Below are 19,961 nucleotides of genomic sequence, written 5' to 3' on the forward strand. Positions count from 1 at the left end.
CTCAGTTGCGGGGTGCATCAGGGATCTTCTTTAAGCCCCAACCTGTTTAATTTATATATGAGGCCACTCTCTAACATCATTTGCTCCTATGGATTTACAATGATTTCATATGCTGACGATGCGTGGATTACTGTCTCGCTATCTTCAGATACCGTATGCCCCTCAAAAAAGCTGACCACATCCATGGAAAAGGAGTTCAGCTGGATGGCAACAAGCCACCTAAAACTTAATGGGGATACGATCGAGGTGTTGGTAGTTGGACACAATCCCTTGTTATGAAATCACTATCTATGGCCCCCTTGTTTGGGGGAGCCAATCTGTGCTCCATGTAACTGCATGCTAAGTGGGCAATTATTAAGGGTGAGGACAGTAGTCTTGTAGTCAAAGAAAAAATTAGGTGGTCGCTGAATTTGGAGGGCAGAGCTGGCACCATCTCACATAGTCTCAAGACTAATCTAAAAGATATGTGGCGCTAAGAATGTAAAGGTAGGTATGCCTGCCCACTACAGACTTCATTCTACAGGCCTGATGCACCAACACTCGTCAGGGCCAGCATTTCTGCGACCAGTTTTGAAGTTGTTTGAAAACTTCTCACTTGAAGCGGGTCACAATCAGACCTACCTCATGATATTAATGAGGTAGGCTGCAAATTGAGAATTACTCTGATTGGATGCAATCACAGCTATGGTGGTCTCCTGTGGTCAGAAGACCATTGTGTCTGTGATAGCATTTAAATAAGTAAACTTTTTTATTAATGTAAAGGCAGCCTGTTTTACTTGAAGTAAACAGGGCTGCATTGAAAAAGTTTACCTTTTTTGTTTTAGAATTGATAGTGGCCCCCGGAATTACTGTCTGCTCCCTAATTTTTTAAACAAGCATACCAGCCTTCTGTGGAAATGGCAGGCTTTCAAACTATGAAAACTTGAGCAATCACTCCCGAGCTGATCAGATGCAAATAAATCAAAGACAGCTCTATACATGGTGCAGGATTAACACCTGGAACTTGAATGTTTATTTTATTGTAAATACAAAAAATAATTAGTAAATTATTGTTCACAAGAAAAACTGTGATTATCTATTTGAAAATGGATGATAGGAACAATCTACCTACAAGTTAAAAATAAGTTAAATTTACAAGTGTTTGAACTTTTTTTTAAATTAGAGAAGATAATTAAAAGGTAAAAATAAAAGGAAAAAACATTAAACCAAAACAGCTCCATGTAAATATTTATGCATACAGTTCAACAACGGCTGATCATACGACTAAAATGTTCAACCTACGACACATCATTTTGTTATATTTCGCAAAGAATTTTAACTGAAATACTTGTGTGCGACCATACTTTCAGAATTTTTTGTTGTTGTCATTAATAAGGTTTTAGATGCGTAACTCTATTAACTAGAGTCACAAGACTTCATATTATTAAGAATTCTGGAAGGGTAAGATCTACAATATTTCCTAATACCAAATCTATTTCATGAAAGACCTTTTCCGAAAATCTGGTCACTCTCCTTTAGCTCCATAAAATATATCCCGATGTTTCTTGACTATGTTTAGTCTACCCAAAGCAAGTAAGTTGCACACATTGACAAGGCCATCATATGGCTCCGTTTTCCATAAAGTCTGAATATTATGTTCTTTTGATAAAGCATAGTTTGGTATTAAGCTCCAATACTATACCTTAATTTTTCTACATGCAATGTTTTAATGAACTTTCTATCGTAATATTAACATTATATCTTGAATTTAAAGGGTCGATTTGCTTTGTAGTACCCAAGACTGTAAAATCTCCCAATGTGGGTCCTCGAGTCACACGTCTAAACTGTACAAAATTCACAAAAATACTTCATTGTTGTACTTCAAGATTTACATCTAACAAAAACAATCCATCGAAGTCCCAAAACTTAGCAGAAATATACTACAGTTCATCTACTGCACTGAACCTGTGCACAGGCTGTACATTTGTTACAGATAAAGACTTGTAGCTATTCCGGGCATACAAAAGGCCCTGCCTTCTAGGACAGAAAAGCTCGTAAAAAATTTGCTGGGATTAATGGAAGATGAATCGGGTTGAGAGACTCACTCATGTGTCTGGCATATGTGACTTGTCATCTACAGCCATTGCTTCGAGAGCCCTTCATTACCATCAAAATGCCAAGCATTATCGTATTTATCTGACACTGCTTGTCCCACCATTTAAAAGCCTTCTCATAATTGTCCTGTGACTTTCTGCTCACAGTTTATAGTATGTTAAAGAAAATGCTAGTTACCCTGTTATCTGTTCATAGCAAGTAATGTGGTACAGTCATATGCTTAGCATACTCTTGCCATCTAGTGTTGGGTTCAGACTTTTGCAAATGTTTTTGTTCAAATAAATCTCTCAAAATACACGTGGTGCAACTGCTTCTCTTTGAGTACATTACTCATGGGCACCAACTCCATGCTGGATTGCTTTTCTCACAGCAGGCGAGAATATGTATGGAGTGTTCACGTAAGTAAGGAGCGTGAAGCACAATCTACAGTTTAAATTGATAAAGCAAGAGATATGCAAAAGACACTGAGTTCCAGGGAAGAGGGAGGGCACATTTGAATCTAGAGCACTAGGAGCAGATGCTTACAATGTGAGTAGCATATCCCATTCATAGCATGTGTGGATACACATGCTTAGCACAGACTGTAAAGCAATGCCTACCTTATGGATGATGCAGATTTCTGGAATAAGGTCCTTAACGTGTAGCCATCCAAGGCCTGCTAACGGGCTACAATGTCCATACAGAAATGCTTAGTAAAGGTGTGTGGTGTTGACCAGGTGGCTGCCTTGCAAATATCCGCTGTGGGATACCTCTACGAAAGCAACGGTTGCTCTTTTTTTTTTGCGGGTAGAGTGTGTTCTGGCTGGAGCTAGGAGAACCCTCTTTGCTTTGTGACAGCAGGTCTGAATACATTTGACTATCCACCTAGCTCTGCCTGGTGTATTGAATGAGCTCTCTAAGACTTTTCAAAGGAGACAAAGAGCTTCTGACCTGATTTACGGAATAGATTGGGCCTGTCAATGTAGTACAAGAGAGCTCTCTTGACATCCGTTGCCTGCAGTGTTCTTTCTGCTATGGAGTTTGGTTGTGAAAAGAAGACAGGGAGCTCTATGGTTTGGTTAAGGTGGAAGGGTAATACTGACATAGTGAGGAACTTGAAGATGGTTCTAAAAACAACCCTGTCATTGCTGACCTGGATGAAAGGCTCTTGCGGGATGAGTGCTTGAAGCGAATACTCCTAAGCAAAGAAATAAATAGCCACTAGAAAGGCCACCTTCCAGGAGAGAAATTGAAGGAGGGCATGAAGATTTAAGTTCAAATGGCTGTCACATGACTCCCTTGCACTACAATGATATTCCACATGAGAGCAGGAGGCACTATAGCGGGTATTACACTTCAGAAACCCTCCATGATGGCCTTTATAACATGGATTAGGGACAAGTGTGCCCTTTTCTGCATGTTGGCCATGACTACAGTCACGAGTAGGCGAATAGAGGTGTAAGCAAGGCCTGACTTCGATAACTGCAAAAGGTAGGCAATACTATCCTGAAGGTTAGGCTTTGAAATGCAGGGATGAACAAACCTTTTCCAGTCTGCTGTGTAGCAAGCCCATGTTGTGGGCCGTTGAGATTCATAAAAGATGGATATACTTTTCTGAGGCAGGTTGAGGTACCCAAATTTTGAGACCTCAGATGTCAAATTGCAAGGCTGAGCTGTCTGGGATCTGGATGCCTAGTGAGACCTTGCCTCTGCATGAGAAGGTCTAACCTGAGCTGGTCTAACACTCATGAGGGTTGACAGCCCTGGTATTTCACCCTACTGGAGATGTTTGTCTTGCTCGGGTTGGTGCAAACCTTAATGAGGATTAGTGGTATTTGCCAAAGGGAAGGAGTATATAAGGTAGAAAAGCATGGAAAATTTCCCTGGCGAATTCACCCATAAAGCACTGCCTATGAACTGTGGGTCTTTCTATTGGAGATCCCAGTATTTGAAGTACCTGTGGAGGACCTGTTGGTGGAGTTCCCACTCTTGGACTTGTTGTTAGGATCTCCTGAGCAGGTCCGCAAAGTCACTGTCCATCCCCGGGAAATGCTCAACCACAAGGTGAATGTTATGTTGAAGAGCCCAGCCCAATATCCGCTGAACCAGGTAAGAAAGCTGTTGGGAGCGCCACACGGCTTGTGTATGTAGTACGTGGCAGTCATGCTGTCTGTTTTGATGAGGAGCTCTTGTCCCAAATGACCTGTAAGAATTTTTGAGAAATAGGTGAATGGCTAGCAGGCTTCTGTGCTCCTAAGATTCAGAGCTTCCGAGCAGCTGCCCAGAGCTATAAATAGACACGAGTATTCTCGGCAGCGCTTTCTGCTACTTATGGATTACTTACTCGTGTAATGCAGGAATTACTTACACCGATTGGATTATAGAAAAATGATCCCTTTGAAGGGTTTGGCTCTCTCCACTAGTCCTGAGGAGGCCCATAGTTGAAGGGGCCGAAACGCATCGACCATCTATAATTGAGAGGTTGCAAGCAAGATTGAATTTATCCTTTAATGACTTTACACCACAGGCCCTTCAATTTTCCCCTTTGAAAATAAGGATATTTTAGGACTGTGATAGATTAGGCAACCATCTCTTACATGTGGATTTTCTACATAGTTGTCAGTGAGTACCACATGGTTTCCGGAAAAAGGAGAGGATTGTTGGACCAATCATTGATGTTTCATGTTTATTGTTAAACGTTTTATGTTTATTAAGTGTTTTATGTATGTGGTGTACAAACAAAATCGTTTGGATGTGCACACTTTTTCCTGTGTATATAAAAGATTTTTGTAATCCGACTGGTTGTCTTTGTTGTTGGGATTTACAAAGATGTTTCGAAAAAGGAGCAATTTAATTGCGTGCTCAATGATTGATTCATTGCTTCATTGAATGTGTCTTATGACTGTATTTTTTCCTAATATCTGACCAAATATTTTAGATATTGCTAGCAGTTCCAGGCAGTTGATGTGGAGGCCATATTGTGGAGAAAGCCTGATGTCCTGGACGTCATGCTGTAAAGATGCGCGCCTCAATCTTTGATAGAAGCATCTGAGGCGATGGTCACTTGTGGTATTGGATTTGTGAAAGGCCTACCTTACAAAATGTTGCTGATGTCCTACCTTTGCAGAGAGCAGTGCACCCTGGCCTGTATTATAACAAGATCTTCCTAGTGGCCATCTGCTTGTGACAATTGTCCAAAGAAGAGCTCTTGGAGGGGGCGCAGGTGAAGTCCTGCATGGGAGCAATGGCGATGCAGGAGGCCATCATCCATAGAATGTGCATGACAGGACGCACTGTGAACTGACAATTGGGCTGAAGAAGTGGTAGCAGCTGCTAATGACTGCATCTAAGGAAGGGTTGAATATTTTTGAGGTTGCAGATGGGACTTGGTTGCATTTATGGTGAAACTTAAGGTGTGGAGCAGAGACACCAGCGCCCAAGTGTGTACTACACACTGAAACTTGCCGATACTCTTGATCAGCTGAACATTGAGGCAGGGGAAGATGTGAATGTCATCCTTTCACAAATGTGCAGAAAACTTTCCAACGCTGCTGCGGTGCGGTCTGTTTCTCTATTGATTTTCCTGCTTACATGGGAATTAGATTTTTTTCTGACTTTCAGATTATTCTGAAATGCCATATTCTGACAGCCTTCACAACATTAGCTTCCCCATGTGTGCATTTATGATCTCTGTATTGTTCCTTTTGAATTTTTTAAATAAACCTATTAAATGTTCTTCCTGACCTAGAACTCAATTACTGAGTGGACCCTTACTTAATTGACTGTATTTGTGGGGTGTCTTATCTCGGGGACACATTGCCTCCTGAAATTGAGGTTTAACACTGTCTCAGATTTATCAATCCGTGGGCGAGTTACCAAAGTTATATTTTTGGGGTGCATTATTTAGGGGACAGGTGTTCTATGCTGAGGGTGTATGTACAAAGTGGGTTGTTAGGTGGGGTTGTGTGGAGTTCAAGAGGCTATCCGTGTTGGACAACACTCAAGACCCATCTATCAAACGAGACTTCCTTCCAGTGTGAGAGAAAATCATGTATCTTTCCCCAACCAGTGACACGTGGTCGGTTGAGAAAGCAGGCAAAGTCACTTCTGACAGGTGGCAGCTCCTTTGCTGGAGCCACCTTTGCCAATACCCCTACTGTTACCCCTTCTGTACTTCCATGCTGAAATCATTGCTACTATCTCTGCAAGGAATGTGGTTGCTCAATTTCCAAATGGTTCCCTTGTAAGTGGTGGTCAGGAGAGCCAGCATGAAGTCTGAAGACTCCGTATATTTCTTGATTTTCTCCAGCATCTTATTAACCCGGGTCCCAAAAGGTGCTCCTTGTCGAAAGAGTTTGAGAAGAGGCTGTGGAGTTGCGAGCTTGAACCTGGAGATACGGAGGTAGTCATGGCACCTCAGGATGATGCTAGTATTGATGCCTCTAGAAGCTGCGTCCACAGCATTTAATGAGATTTTAACCCCCTTGGGCTCTGTGAGGCCTTTGTTTTAGTAATTAGAGCAGTCTGTCCTGATTGGGGCAGAATGTTCCAATAGCTTAGTAGCCCACTTTAGCTGGGGTATACCAGCCATTAACGGCCTGCCCCCTTGTTAAAGGCCCTCGCCTTCTGCTCAGGCCTTTAACACTGGAGAGGGCCTTTAATGTCCGGTAGAGCCCAGTACAATAGGCTATAAAGCTGTATTAAAGTCAAGGTGCTAGAGATCACCTTGACCTCAGACAATATCTCCTTCCCTATCTCCTGTAGTGCTTGAGGGGATGTTTGAGGAACTCTTGCATATTCTCCCACTGTGCCTCTCATAAAGTTAGAAAAAGGCTTCCAAGTTACCATTCTGCCAGTAGGGTATGGCTCTGACTGACACCCTGTTGTCCGCAGCACCCATCTTTTTGCTCTACTTATCTAGAGAATGGGCATAGTGGGTGGCCTTTTTTCTGGACCCTTTGGGTGACAACCCTAGCCTTGACAGGCTCTTTAGACATCTTAGGAGCAGATTTTAGCATGCCCTTGAACATGGAGAGAAGTTGAACGGTTCACTCAGATTTTGAGAGCATTTCAACAAGGAAGTTGTTCTCCTTCTGCCTAATATGCATGTCTACTTTGTGGTAGCTGCAGCTCCCTAAATCACCTTGTGATATGCAGGTGGGATTGTCAAGTGAGGAGGCACTTACTGGATCAATTTCCAGGTGTGGATCCCCTGGGGGTATCTATGTGGCAGTCATCTTAGAGATGATCATGGAGGCTGATCATAGGAGTTCAAGAGCCCATTAGGTGTGAAAGGGGGGAACCCTCCGACAACTATAGGGGAGGTGGTGGGAGGGGTGGATGGGTGTAGTGGTGGTGGGAATGGTAGTGCAGGCAGGCAGGCTGTGTAGATGGGGAACAGGACTGGTGGTTCTGCGCCTTGGCTTTTTCAGTGCCGGAGTCAGTGCTAGCTTGGAGAGTTCTGGAAGAAGGTTCCTCCTCGAAGGCTTGTCTTCGCTTTTGACAAAGAGATTCTGGAGGAAGTTTAATCGAGATTCTGCCTGTGATGGTTTGATGAGAAGGCACTTCTGTCTAGCATCCAGTTCCTAATGGAACCTTTCGTGGATCGGGGCCTAAAAAGTCTAGTCTCAAGGTTGGTTTCATTCTCAGCGTTAGCATCGATGACTGTTTCAGCACCACTGCTGACTGTGCCATCGACTAAGTCTTAGGTGTCAGCCCCGATGGAGGTTTGGGTGCCTGCCTTCATGGAAGCAATGGTGGTCGGGCCCTTGGAGCAGCTTGAGCTGGATGGCTGACGTTCGTCGATGCGCCTGGGTGAAGGCTTTCTTGACTCTGAAGCCTACAACTGCTGCTGACCAGAGCCCGAAGTTGGCAGAGGCTTGAATTTTCTCAGCATTCTTGCTTAGTCTTGATATTGAACTTCCTTGGGAATGGTGCTCTATCGCTGCATGGTACTTCTTCTGGGACTATCAGTGATGTAAGCCTTAGGGGCAGTAGATATACTAATGGCCTGAGGTAAGATCTTTGTTTGAAGACTGGTCTTCACCGTGGGTTTGATGTCCACTAACCCCTGGTGGTCGAACTCCCTGGAGGACAGTCTTTAGGCAGGGTGTTGGTTTTACGGTTGGAAGGCCCGAGCGGCTGGCCTCGTCTTGCTTTTTGGCAGTAAGGGATCTCCTTTAAATCAAAAGAGGATGCTGTTCCTATAGAACAGAAAGAAAGAGACCACGTTGGGAGAGAAAGTATGATGGGGAACCCTTAGAATCAAAGAAAGGTTCCCTCACACACACAAACGGGTGTCATGCTTCATCATAGGGCGACTCCTCATCAGCCCAGTGCTGCAATGCCTTACGGGCTCAGGAAGAGGCTCTTTTGCTGAGATCTTTTTAGACAACAGCCGTAATGTCATCATCTTTCTGTCTGTTCTATAGGACAAGCACCCTCTTTTGATTTAAAGTTCATAATCTTGGAGCAGGGGTGCTGGACCTTCATCTGCTCCCACTCCACGCCAAGGGTTCTTCCTCACCAAAGATGTCAGAGGTGCTCAGACTGTACATTATTCTGTGCGCCAAGCATCATTCCCTTCAGTACCCGAGGGTCTTCTTAGATCTGATGGTGAGGCTCGACGGACAGGACACGTGGTCATGGTCAGGGGACAGGCACAGGTTGACATCTGGTGGTTGTTAGCCCATGTATAATTTAAGTGCAGCAAGGGCAGTCCTGGAAGGGTGTCAATTTCATAATCCCTGCAGCATTCTCCTGTGTGTAAAGCAAGGAGGTTGATTTGGCCCCAAACAGGCAGAAGGCCCTTGAAGCACCAGGGAGAATAGGACAGTCTGCGGTGTTACTGAAGCTGCTTGCCTGTCAAAATGGAAGTACTGGAGCTTGAAACTGATGCACTGGTATTGAAGTAACTGAATGGGGCTGACAAAAGATGTGTTAGAACACAACAGACTCTTAGCCCACTATCTGCACAAGAGGAGGAGCCACATTATGTCATGTGACTTAGGAGACTTCAAGTAAAAATATCTTGCAAACATCTGAGCCCAACACTAGAAGGCAGGAGTATACTAAGCACACATATCTACAGTCACACATGCTATGAACATAGAAGTTACAAGTTGTCTTTGATTGAGAGGAGGCCAAGGTTAGAACTTCTAAAAAGCCTACAATACCTTAAAAAATAAATAAAGCAACCTATACAGAAAGAGTATTCCCTCTTACCCGAGGAACATGCTGCCTCCGGCCATCCACATCATGCTTCACCCAGCTCAGCACTGCCCGATACACCTCTTCCTCTGACGGCACATTGAGGCTGTCACTGGAGATGAGGTCCAGCACCTAATGGGAAAGAAAGAAGTACTGAGAAAGGACATGCTAACTAAACAACTGTTGCATCTTCCTAGAATGCTCATCTCACACTCTCCATCGAAAGAACCTGCTAAGGTAGACCAGTGATCTCCACTGAAAGCTGCTGTCCACCACTCCAACACCAAGTGTAGAGTGTCACACACACAAACACACACACATCTGCCCAAAGTTTGAAATAATTATTTTGAAATAATTCTCCACATAACTTAACAAAGTATTGTATTCCATTTGAAACAGCAGGATGTTGATTTTGTGAGAAATTAGTGACTAAACTACTTTTTACAGCAAATTAGTAGATTTTGAACACACATTTTGTGAAATGAGTGGGTCACACTTTTCTCCTGAACACGATGTAAAAGGGGTTGCTCTCTGCCACTCGAGGATGTACTCCTTAGAGCCAGAAACAAGCTGCACTGGTTTGCTAAATACCCATTCCAATAGGCTACCTCTCTGCTGCTCCCATACGAACTCCAGATTTTATACCTAAATCATTGTAAGCCTGCACCTCACCAGAGCAGCACATTCACAGATGGGCAGTGCACTAGGTCCCATTTCTAATACCATTGAAACTGCAGAAGGCAGACCACTCCAAAGATGGCAGTATCAATAAGCAAAGGCTAGACCAGTCCGCAACACAAAACACTCCCCACATAGGGGACACTTCTCACACACCCAATCACAATCACACGCACTCTTTCCATCCAGCTATACACTACACCCAATCCATAAGAATCCTTTTTCAAGCAATTTTTTGCTCCAAATTCAAGCAAAGGTGCAGCAACAAGGCACGGTGAGAGCACATCTCCGGGACTCACACACATCATCACAACATTCAGCAAGCGGGCCATGATACACCCACTCTGAAATCAATAGTACTCCCACAGAGTAGGAGGCAACACTACGTGCACTACGGCGACTTGATAGAAAAATGAAGCGATGTATTAATGCAACTACAGTACAAAGTCTGTCCATTTGTGATACTGGGCCATGAGATCCTGGGTCAGAGGGAGAGATACAAATCCACGTGATTGCTTGTGAAAAACTCTCTCTATTCCTCTTAATTCAAAGATAGTTCTGTTCCCGACTTCTGCCCAAAGGGTCTTTAAAATAAACATTTCTAAAACCCGTGGGACCCCTTAACGGAAGTGTTCCGGCAAGATTGCAAATCCTTTAACTCAATGAAGAGATGCTTAGTGGAGGGTCGACTCACCCCACTGCAGAATGTTCTCTGTGTGAAACTGCTGGAGTTGCTGGTGTGCAGTTGTACAGGGAGTGCAGAATTATTAGGCAAATGAGTATTTTGACCACATCATCCTCTTTATGCATGTTGTCTTACTCCAAGCTGTATAGGCTCGAAAGCCTACTACCAATTAAGCATATTAGGTGATGTGCATCTCTGTAATGAGAAGGGGTGTGGTCTAATGACATCAACACCCTATATCAGGTGTGCATAATTATTAGGCAACTTCCTTTCCTTTGGCAAAATGGGTCAAAAGAAGGACTTGACAGGCTCAGAAAAGTCAAAAATAGTGAGATATCTTGCAGAGGGATGCAGCACTCTTAAAATTGCAAAGCTTCTGAAGCGTGATCATCGAACAATCAAGCGTTTCATTCAAAATAGTCAACAGGGTCGCAAGAAGCGTGTGGAAAAATCAAGGCGCAAAATAACTGCCCATGAACTGAGAAAAGTCAAGCGTGCAGCTGCCACGATGCCACTTGCCACCAGTTTGGCCATATTTCAGAGCTGCAACATCACTGGAGTGCCCAAAAGCACAAGGTGTGCAATACTCAGAGACATGGCCAAGGTAAGAAAGGCTGAAAGACGACCACCACTGAACAAGACACACAAGCTGAAACGTCAAGACTGGGCCAAGAAATATCTCAAGACTGATTTTTCTAAGGTTTTATGGACTGATGAAATGAGAGTGAGTCTTGATGGGCCAGATGGATGGGCCCGTGGCTGGATTGGTAAAGGGCAGAGAGCTCCAGTCCGACTCAGACACCAGCAAGGTGGAGGTGGAGTACTGGTTTGGGCTGGTATCATCAAAGATGAGCTTGTGGGGCCTTTTCGGGTTGAGGATGGAGTCAAGCTCAACTCCCAGTCCTACTGCCAGTTCCTGGAAGACACCTTCTTCAAGCAGTGGTACAGGAAGAAGTCTGCATCCTTCAAGAAAAACATGATTTTCATGCAGGACAATGCTCCATCACACGCGTCCAAGTACTCCACAGCGTGGCTGGCAAGAAAGGGTATAAAAGAAGGAAATCTAATGACATGGCCTCCTTGTTCACCTGATCTGAACCCCATTGAGAACCTGTGGTCCATCATCAAATGTGAGATTTACAAGGAGGGAAAACAGTACACCTCTCTGAACAGTGTCTGGGAGGCTGTGGTTGCTGCTGCACGCAATGTTGATGGTGAACAGATCAAAACACGGACAGAATCCATGGATGGCAGGCTTTTGAGTGTCCTTGCAAAGAAAGGTGGCTACATTGGTCACTGATTTTTTTTTGTTTTGTTTTTGAATGTCAGAAATGTATATTTGTGAATGTTGAGATGTTATATTGGTTTCACTGGTAATAATAAATAATTGAAATGGGTATATATTTTTTTTTGTTGAGTTGCCTAAAAATTATGCACAGTAATAGTCACCTGCACACACAGATATCCCCGTAACATAGCTAAAACTAAAAACAAACTAAAAACTACTTCCAAAAATATTCAGCTTTGATATTAATGAGTTTTTTGGGTTCATTGAGAACATGGTTGTTGTTCAATAATAAAATTAATCCTCAAAAATACAACTTGCCTAATAATTCTGCACTCCCTGTATACTGACCTTTCTTTAGTTAGACACTGTAAAACTCAGTGATTTTTCTGAACATTTATTTTTTAATTTGTGTGCATTGTATATTTAGCCTACTTCTGCACAATACATTAATATTTATGTCCTTTTATCTCACTGCCAACTTGAGTTGTAGTGCTGAAGGAAAAGCTATACTTCGGTGTCTCTTTGAATGGCTAGTGACTCATACACACTACACGCCAGTATTGACTTTGAAGGTCAGGGGGCCTAGGATGAGAGGGAGCCAGGGATTGACTCAAACGCGACAGTGATGTTGGGCTCGGTAATTCAGATGCTAAGAAATGGACAAACCCGGCCAGCATCCTGGGTGATTAAAATATGCAATTGAACGCATTGTCGGATTGAGGAAATGATATGACTGGGAAACGTGCCTTAATGCTTATGCTGACTATGAAAATTATAATACTCCTCCGTCTTAACTTGCGTGGTTACATTTAGTTTATCAAAGGCAATGATGCGTTTTTATCTGCATGAAGACCTTCTAAGCACTAAGCATTGTGCAAATGTACACTTTTTAAAAATATAATTCTGTTACTCTGTGTACCAAAAAGCAAGGATTTTAGAAAATAGTAGACTCCACTCCGGTTCGTGCTTACCATAGGCCAAATGTACAAAAGTTAGTGTTTGCGATTACCAAATAGGGAATGTTTGCAATTTGCTATTTGGTAATCGCAAACACATATGTACAGGAGTGAGTTTCACACTTTTTGGGATTCCCAGTGGGTTGCAAATAGACCTACCTCATAAATATTCATGAAGTTGGTCTCCGTTGGAGACCCACTAGGTACAAATCACAGGTATAGTGGCATGGACGTTATTTAGGGTTCACCAGGGGTTGCAGCTGCGACCCCTTGCTTGCCCCTTGTGACCCCTAGCACATTCTTTGCGACCCCTGGCCTTAGAGGTGGCAAACTCAGTGCCAGGAACACAGTGGCAGCTTGTCCTTATGGACGTCGCTTAGGGCTCCACTCTCTTTGTTATCTCTCAATTCTTTTTTTTTTACACGGATGGTGAGTAATATTATTCACTTAAAGTGTAATATACAAGTATATATATATATATATATATATATGTCTATTTTTTTATCACACTAATAGTGACTAATGTTTCATTTTACAATATTAGTTTAATAAAAAATGGAGTATAATTAGCTAGAATATAACCTGCCTGGGCAGCTGAGGTAAACAAAAAATGGTTTTAAATACATGTTGTGTGCTTACTTCGGTATGTGTGTTTACATGAGAGACAGTGTGTGTCTGCATGAATGTGTTCATGTTTAAGCATGTGTGTGTGTGTGTGAGGGAAACTGGTGGTCAAAGGGTTTGAGATGTCACTTCTACTACCCCTGGAAATTTGGTGAATTGACGTTCATGTATGGTGGCCTGCTGGGGGTCATCAGACCTCTATGTCTGTGATTGCTTTTCAGTAATGCTTTTTTTTTTTATAGCAGCCCGTTTTCCTTAAAGGAAAACTGGAAACGTTACCAAAAGAAAAATTAAAAGTTATGTTTTTATTTCTTAAGAGTAGGCAATGGTCCGTGGAGCCAATGCCTGCTTTAAAAAAATAATTTTACATCCATTCTCAAAGGGAAAGGGGTCCTTCGGGGCTTCTTTCCCATTGCAAATGGGTTACCACCTACTCAAGGCAGGCAATAAAATGTGAATATTTTGCAATCGCATTTCAGTCTCAAAACATTCTCACATACCATTGCGATTCAGTATTATGAAGGCTCGCACTAAACACATCCCTTACTAAAACCGAATTGCAACCCCTATTTGCGATTCGGAAATAGGTTACCAAATCGCAAACAAGGCCTGTTTAGCAGTCCTAAACGGCCCACTTCTTGGACCATTTGTGATTGCTAAAAAGTTTTGCACATCTGGCCCTATAGCTCTAATACAAGGTATTCTCACACTCCTTCCAATGAATGCTGAAAAGCAATCAACTGGTGTAATCTGTACACAAATTCAGTTACCTTGTATAATAATACACACAATGTTGATGCTGGATACACACAATGTTGATGCTGGACATCACAAAAGAGAGTGTTCTTCTGAATTATACAACCTAACCTGTATGTTACTACAGACATAGCAGACTTCTGTAGGCCGCTGAAGTTAAAAAACGTACCCTTACATTGCTGCGCCCCAACAAGACACCATCCTTTCCAATCATGCAAGAGATAATCAAATACCCTATATGTACAGAGGACCTAGAATGGCTTGGAAAAGCTGAGCTCAACTGTTTGTTATTCTGGTGTGTGGACTCGACAATCAGTCCACTCGAGGTGCTACATGATTTTTGGGCGGCATCTGATACAATATCATGGACCAACATATAAGGGGGCTACTGCTCCTCCAAAACAGGCCAGGAAGTGATAACGAGGTATCTAGCTTGAGAAGTGGAGGGATGAACTCAAGTAGGACAAGGGAGTGTGGACTGGTGACCATTGGGGTGGCGCAGTCTCAAGCCTCCCCGTGCCCCAAATTCCAAAACCTCCATGACTACACAGAGCACGCTGGGATCCGGGGAGGCAGCTTGTAGAGGTTGATGATTGTCTGCAACCTCTGGCTTGAGGATCAGACAACGAATACTATTGAGAGGTTAGAGTGATTTGGGGCTTCACAGACTTCGTGGTGAACACCCAACGGAAGAAAATAAGAGGAGAGATAGGGAGGTGGGAAGAGGAGCTACAGGGACTAAGAGGGAAGCAGGGAAAAGAAGAGGCCAGAAAAGGGGAGACAGAGTGACAGCAGGAGCTGCATGGAAAGGAGCAAGAGACAGAAACTGAAACTGAAAGGTAGGAGAAGGTAGAAAGAGGAAGATGACAGCAGCGGGAGCCTAAGAAATGAGCAGCCTACCCGTGGTTTACAAGGGCAACCCTTAATCCCCTGGGGACCTGGGTGTAAAATACATTCGAATAACTGAGGCTCTCACGGACATCATTACTCCTAGAATTATGAATAGCCAGCAACAATTACTGTAAAACACTTAATGTAAATACTTGTTGAAAAAAGGAAACCATTACTCCAAATCACCTATTTTGTAATAATTTATACTGCAAGTATCATATACAAGAAAACACCCATACAGTGCACTGTGTATCAAGTGAAACAGGATCACCCTAAAACAATGATGAAAACAAATCCAGATGATAACAAAAAGAATGTGTGTTACAGGAAAGCAAAACAACCAATAATCTATAGTCCTTAGGCTTGATAGGCCTGAGCCTGCTCCATAGTTATGCTTGTACATATGATGTGAAGGACGTTTCGACACTGGAACTAGATAGAACAAGACAGTACTGCTCTAAATAGACCAAGATTCTCCCTTTTCTCCCCCTCCCAAAAGTTATGATTTTGGTTTTACCCACAGTAATTGTTAGACTTGGCATCCTTGGCATAGTCTACCCTAACGTTTTGCCTCTGCTTCCCACGTGGGTTCTGTGTGCTGGACTATGTTTTTGCTATTTTGTTAGCTCTGGACACTTTACCACTGCTGACCAGTGCTAAAGCATGAATATTCCCTGTATAAATTCTATGTGTAGGTTGGCTTATCCCTGATTAGCATGTTTGATTTACTAGTAATTTAGTAATTACAGGTGCCCAGGGCATGAAATTCAAATGCTACTACTGGGCCTGCAGCTCTGGTTGTGCTGCCCACATTAGTAGCCCTGTAAACATGTTAGTTTGACAGTTGGGCTCTTTGCACCTCTCCTCTAGACAGTGACACAAAGGGAGCTGAGGTGTAGCCTGTATATCCTGATGGGCCACCTGAGCTGGAGGGGAGAGGAGGAGTGGTCACTTACACCTGAAAGGGCTGTGCCTGCCCTCACACAAAGCAGTCTCCAACCCCCTGGTGTGTGTCTGGGGCCTTCCTTTTGAAGTAGGCCTACTTCAAAGGCAGAAAGGAATATAAGAAGTGGACCCAAAACCCCTGAAAATTAGATTACTTCTGGAACCAAGAGGAACCTCTGCCCGGGAGAAGAACTGGAAAAGCTGGAGGAGGAGTACTGCCCCTGTACCTGTGACTGTTGGTTTGCTCGGTTGGCCTGCAGTAGCTGCTTCTGCCTGAGAGAGGACAAAGACTGAATTTTGTGGGACTTCCCAATGGTGAAGAATCTCCAAGGGCTTGAACTTAGCTTCCCTCCAGATGTTGAAGTCTCAGGGACAAAAAAGACTTCTCTATGCCAGCACCCCGACTTTCTGCTGACAGTCCTGCCAAGTGGTGCCCTAACCTGTCCCTGGGCCCTTGAGAGGTGAAGCTGGTGGAAAAGGACAGAAATCCACGCAAAGACTGCCGTACAGGAAAACTTTAGACGCATCACCCATGGCTGATAAACGACACACCGCCGGCCTTGCAGCTAAAATCAAGGCTCCACCTGCACCCCGGCTGGGAGACTGACGCAACGCGGCTGGAGAAACAATGCGCAACACCCGCAGTGGCTGCTGTTAACGACGCAAGCCCCCAAGCAGTGTGGTTTGACACCGGATGACCGAGTGCAACATCACTGGGTATGGAAAATCAAAGCAAAGCCTGCCCGGACCCAAGGTGCCCAGCCGGGATCGACGCATCGCTCTCTTGCAGGAGAGATGAAACAACGCATACCGACCCGACCAGAGGAGGAACAACACACGGTCTTAGGAGTGTGAAATTGACGCATCGCTGGCCTTTTTCGACCCACGCTCGCCATGTGGCTTTATTTTGACGCTACCCAGTTACTTTTGTGCAATAACAGCATTCTCACTGTTTTCTAAGGATTAAGACACTTATTCTTTTTAAAATTCATATTTTGACTCGTGTATGTTGGATTTTTGTCGTTTTGGTCTTGTTTTGTTTAGATAAATATAACCTATTTTCCTAAACCTGTGTGGTGTTGTTTTGTAGTGTTTTCACTTTTTTACTGTGTGTTGCTACAAATATTTCACATTGCTTCTGAAGTTAAGCCTACTTGCTCGAGCCAAGCTACCATGGGAGTGAGCAGGGGTTAACTGAGGGTGATTCTCCTTAACTCTGACTAGAGTGAGGGTCCTTGCTTGGACAGGGGGTAACCTGACTGCCAACCAAAGACCCCATTTCTAGCAGAGATGTTCAAGTGATTTGCTTCTTTGTACAAATCAAGCTCAGACAAGGCTCTCTAAAACGTAATCATCATTTGATCGGAAAAAAAAACAGGTTGTTAGCATGCTCCACATATGCATGTGATGATGGCCCAGTTTTGTCAGACATGTCCTAGACTAGAATTCCTTGAGCCAACTTTTACATAATAGGAGAATATCTATGCCCACTTGGAACCACCAACCAAACAAAAGTAATAGAACCCAACATCACACGATTTATAGAATAGTGTACAAGATATACTAGATACTTTGCTATTCGCTGATTTTGGGGAAATAAATTGTATTTAGCTTCTATCTCCAAATTCGACTCTCTCCGGACATGAATTCTTTTTGTAAAAATGTTTTCAAAATTCCTGCAGACAACCAACCCTCAGTCATGTCACAATCTAATTCAGATGACTGGAAACTAAAACCAGTAAATATACCTTTTGGATGAGCAATGCCTCGTTTACTCCTGTTTTGGGAGTTAAAAAAAATAAATAAATAAAGGTGCCACAAAAAGGCAAGAAATTTGTAATCCAGCGTTCTACCTTAAATTTCAAGTCACGCCTACAACTACAATATTATATACCAAATCTGCCCTCTGGTGAAAATTCAGGGCAAATTAATCAACTATGTGAAAGATTTAAGGCTTGATTTAGATGCTGATGAAAAGGGTACTTTGTCACCCCCAACATAATGATCCACCTGCCTGATTTAAATGTGAGCCCAAGGCGGGGGCACAGTTTATTTTACTATTATTTTTTTTCAAAAAACAAAATCCCGCTTTGGGTATAAATGCTTTTGGGGAAAAAAACTAACTTTGCCTCCTGGCTCCGCCATGTTTGATGAAGCCATAAGGCAAAGTTATAGCTTACTCCTTGACAATGGCAGAGGACGACCCAACCACCAAATAATAAAGTGGGCCCTTAATCCCCGCAAAAAGAATTTACCACATGACATGAGAGCTTTCTCTACAACAGCAGGTTACGTGGAGCTCCCTGTACTGTCAACTATGCAACTCATTGAAAAGGCAAATCTGCTCTTGCTGTACTGCACTGCAGTCTACCACCTCAGGTCTCACGTTAGCAGAGTATCTGTGGGTTTCATATTCTAAAAGATTATTAAAGTTAAAAGTGGTAATTCAACTCGAGCCCTTAAAAATGTATGGCAATCAGAAACTATACCAACTAACGTTTACTCCAAGATTTGTTTGGCCACCAAAGTAAAATAGTGAATGTACCTTGCTCCAAATAAAAAAAAACTGCCTTTATAAATTGGCTGTTATTATCAGCCATAAGTGGTGCTAAGAATCGAGGTCCATGGCCAATAAAAACTGTTGTACATAATATACAGAATAATGTATGCCAGTCCCTGCAGCATTTCTAGCCTAACGTATCCCTCTGGCTGAAAAACTATATGGGGTAAGACAGTGCCAGTTGTACATAGAGTAGTATAAATTAGAAGAGCCTGTAGATAAAATAGACTAATACATCACAAAAGAAAAGAAGCCTATGGTGTTGTGTGTGCTACAGTCACGTGGTTTCCCAAGCCTGCAGAGTATGGCACTGCTACTGAACTATCAGCTGGCATCACACTGCACTACTCTGGAGGACGCGCCCAGCATCACCAAGGCCAAAACCAGGAACTACCTAGAGGCTAGATTTCATGATAGATTATAAACATACCACACTGGTGCCCAGCAGTGTTGCACTGGTCTTTCTGGAACAAAAGTCATGGAGACTGAATAGTCTATCTCAGATCACCGCAGGTGGCGAAAACAAAGGACAGATACAAGGCATGCCTGCTTCCTCTTGAAGTGGAAGGCCACTCCTGAGGAGTGGGCGCCACCCGGTCCACTGAGGTAGCCGCACGTTCTCAGCACCTGATCTTACTTTATGCCTTCTGGACCCAAAAACAGATCCTCTGTGCAAGACTGCTTTCACTTTGACGAGCAGTTGGGGAGATGAGCAGGTGAAGTGGCCAATGGGATGGCAGAGTATAGATAGTAACAGACTTTCCAGCAAGAAAGGAATGGAACCGAAAGGTGCAGTCTGCCACTGCCTACTCCTTCAAAAAGTGCTTGAGGGCCTACTCAGAGACTGCTGCTGTTAATTAGGAGGTTCATTGGGTGTATGTGATGAGCCTTTCAGTACTGGAGCAGCACACACAGTGCAGCAGGTCGGACCTAAATAGTGTTGATTGAGTGATGTTTGGGTGTCTCTCTGGCCGAAAGCTGACACAAGTTTGTTGTAGCTGCCTCACTAAGCATTCTCTTGATTTTCTCTCCTGAAAGTTCCCTTGGTCATTCACACCTGGTGATCATCACCAAGTACCAGCTCTGCTGCCAGACAGATGTCTGCACTATGTAAGGGGGAGAAGAGGTAGCCACTCAATGACACAGACCTGCCAAGAAATTGTTGCTCAGAGGTTTGACTGGTAGCCTCCTCCCCGCTTACATAACATTTTTAGATTAAATCTGACAGAGGAACAGCAAACATTACTTAACTTCATTGTGGTTACTGATAAACCAAAGGTTTAGGCCACTCTGCTA

At 43.4% G+C, this 19,961-nt stretch overlaps 1 protein-coding gene across 2 annotated transcripts in view; it reads right to left on the bottom strand.

The window, feature by feature from the left end:
- KLHL17 (kelch like family member 17) overlaps positions 1-19,961 on the bottom strand; it is a 170,001-nt gene that overhangs the window by 78,899 nt on the left and 71,141 nt on the right. For both annotated transcript variants that reach the window (XM_069241120.1, XM_069241121.1), the window contains exon 5: positions 9,298-9,414. In XM_069241120.1, coding sequence (XP_069097221.1) covers positions 9,298-9,414 — 117 coding nt within the window. The remainder of the gene's footprint in view (positions 1-9,297; positions 9,415-19,961) is intronic.

The sequence above is a fragment of the Pleurodeles waltl genome, chromosome 6, assembly GCF_031143425.1.
Source record: "Pleurodeles waltl isolate 20211129_DDA chromosome 6, aPleWal1.hap1.20221129, whole genome shotgun sequence".
Taxonomy (NCBI): Eukaryota; Metazoa; Chordata; class Amphibia; order Caudata; family Salamandridae; genus Pleurodeles; species Pleurodeles waltl.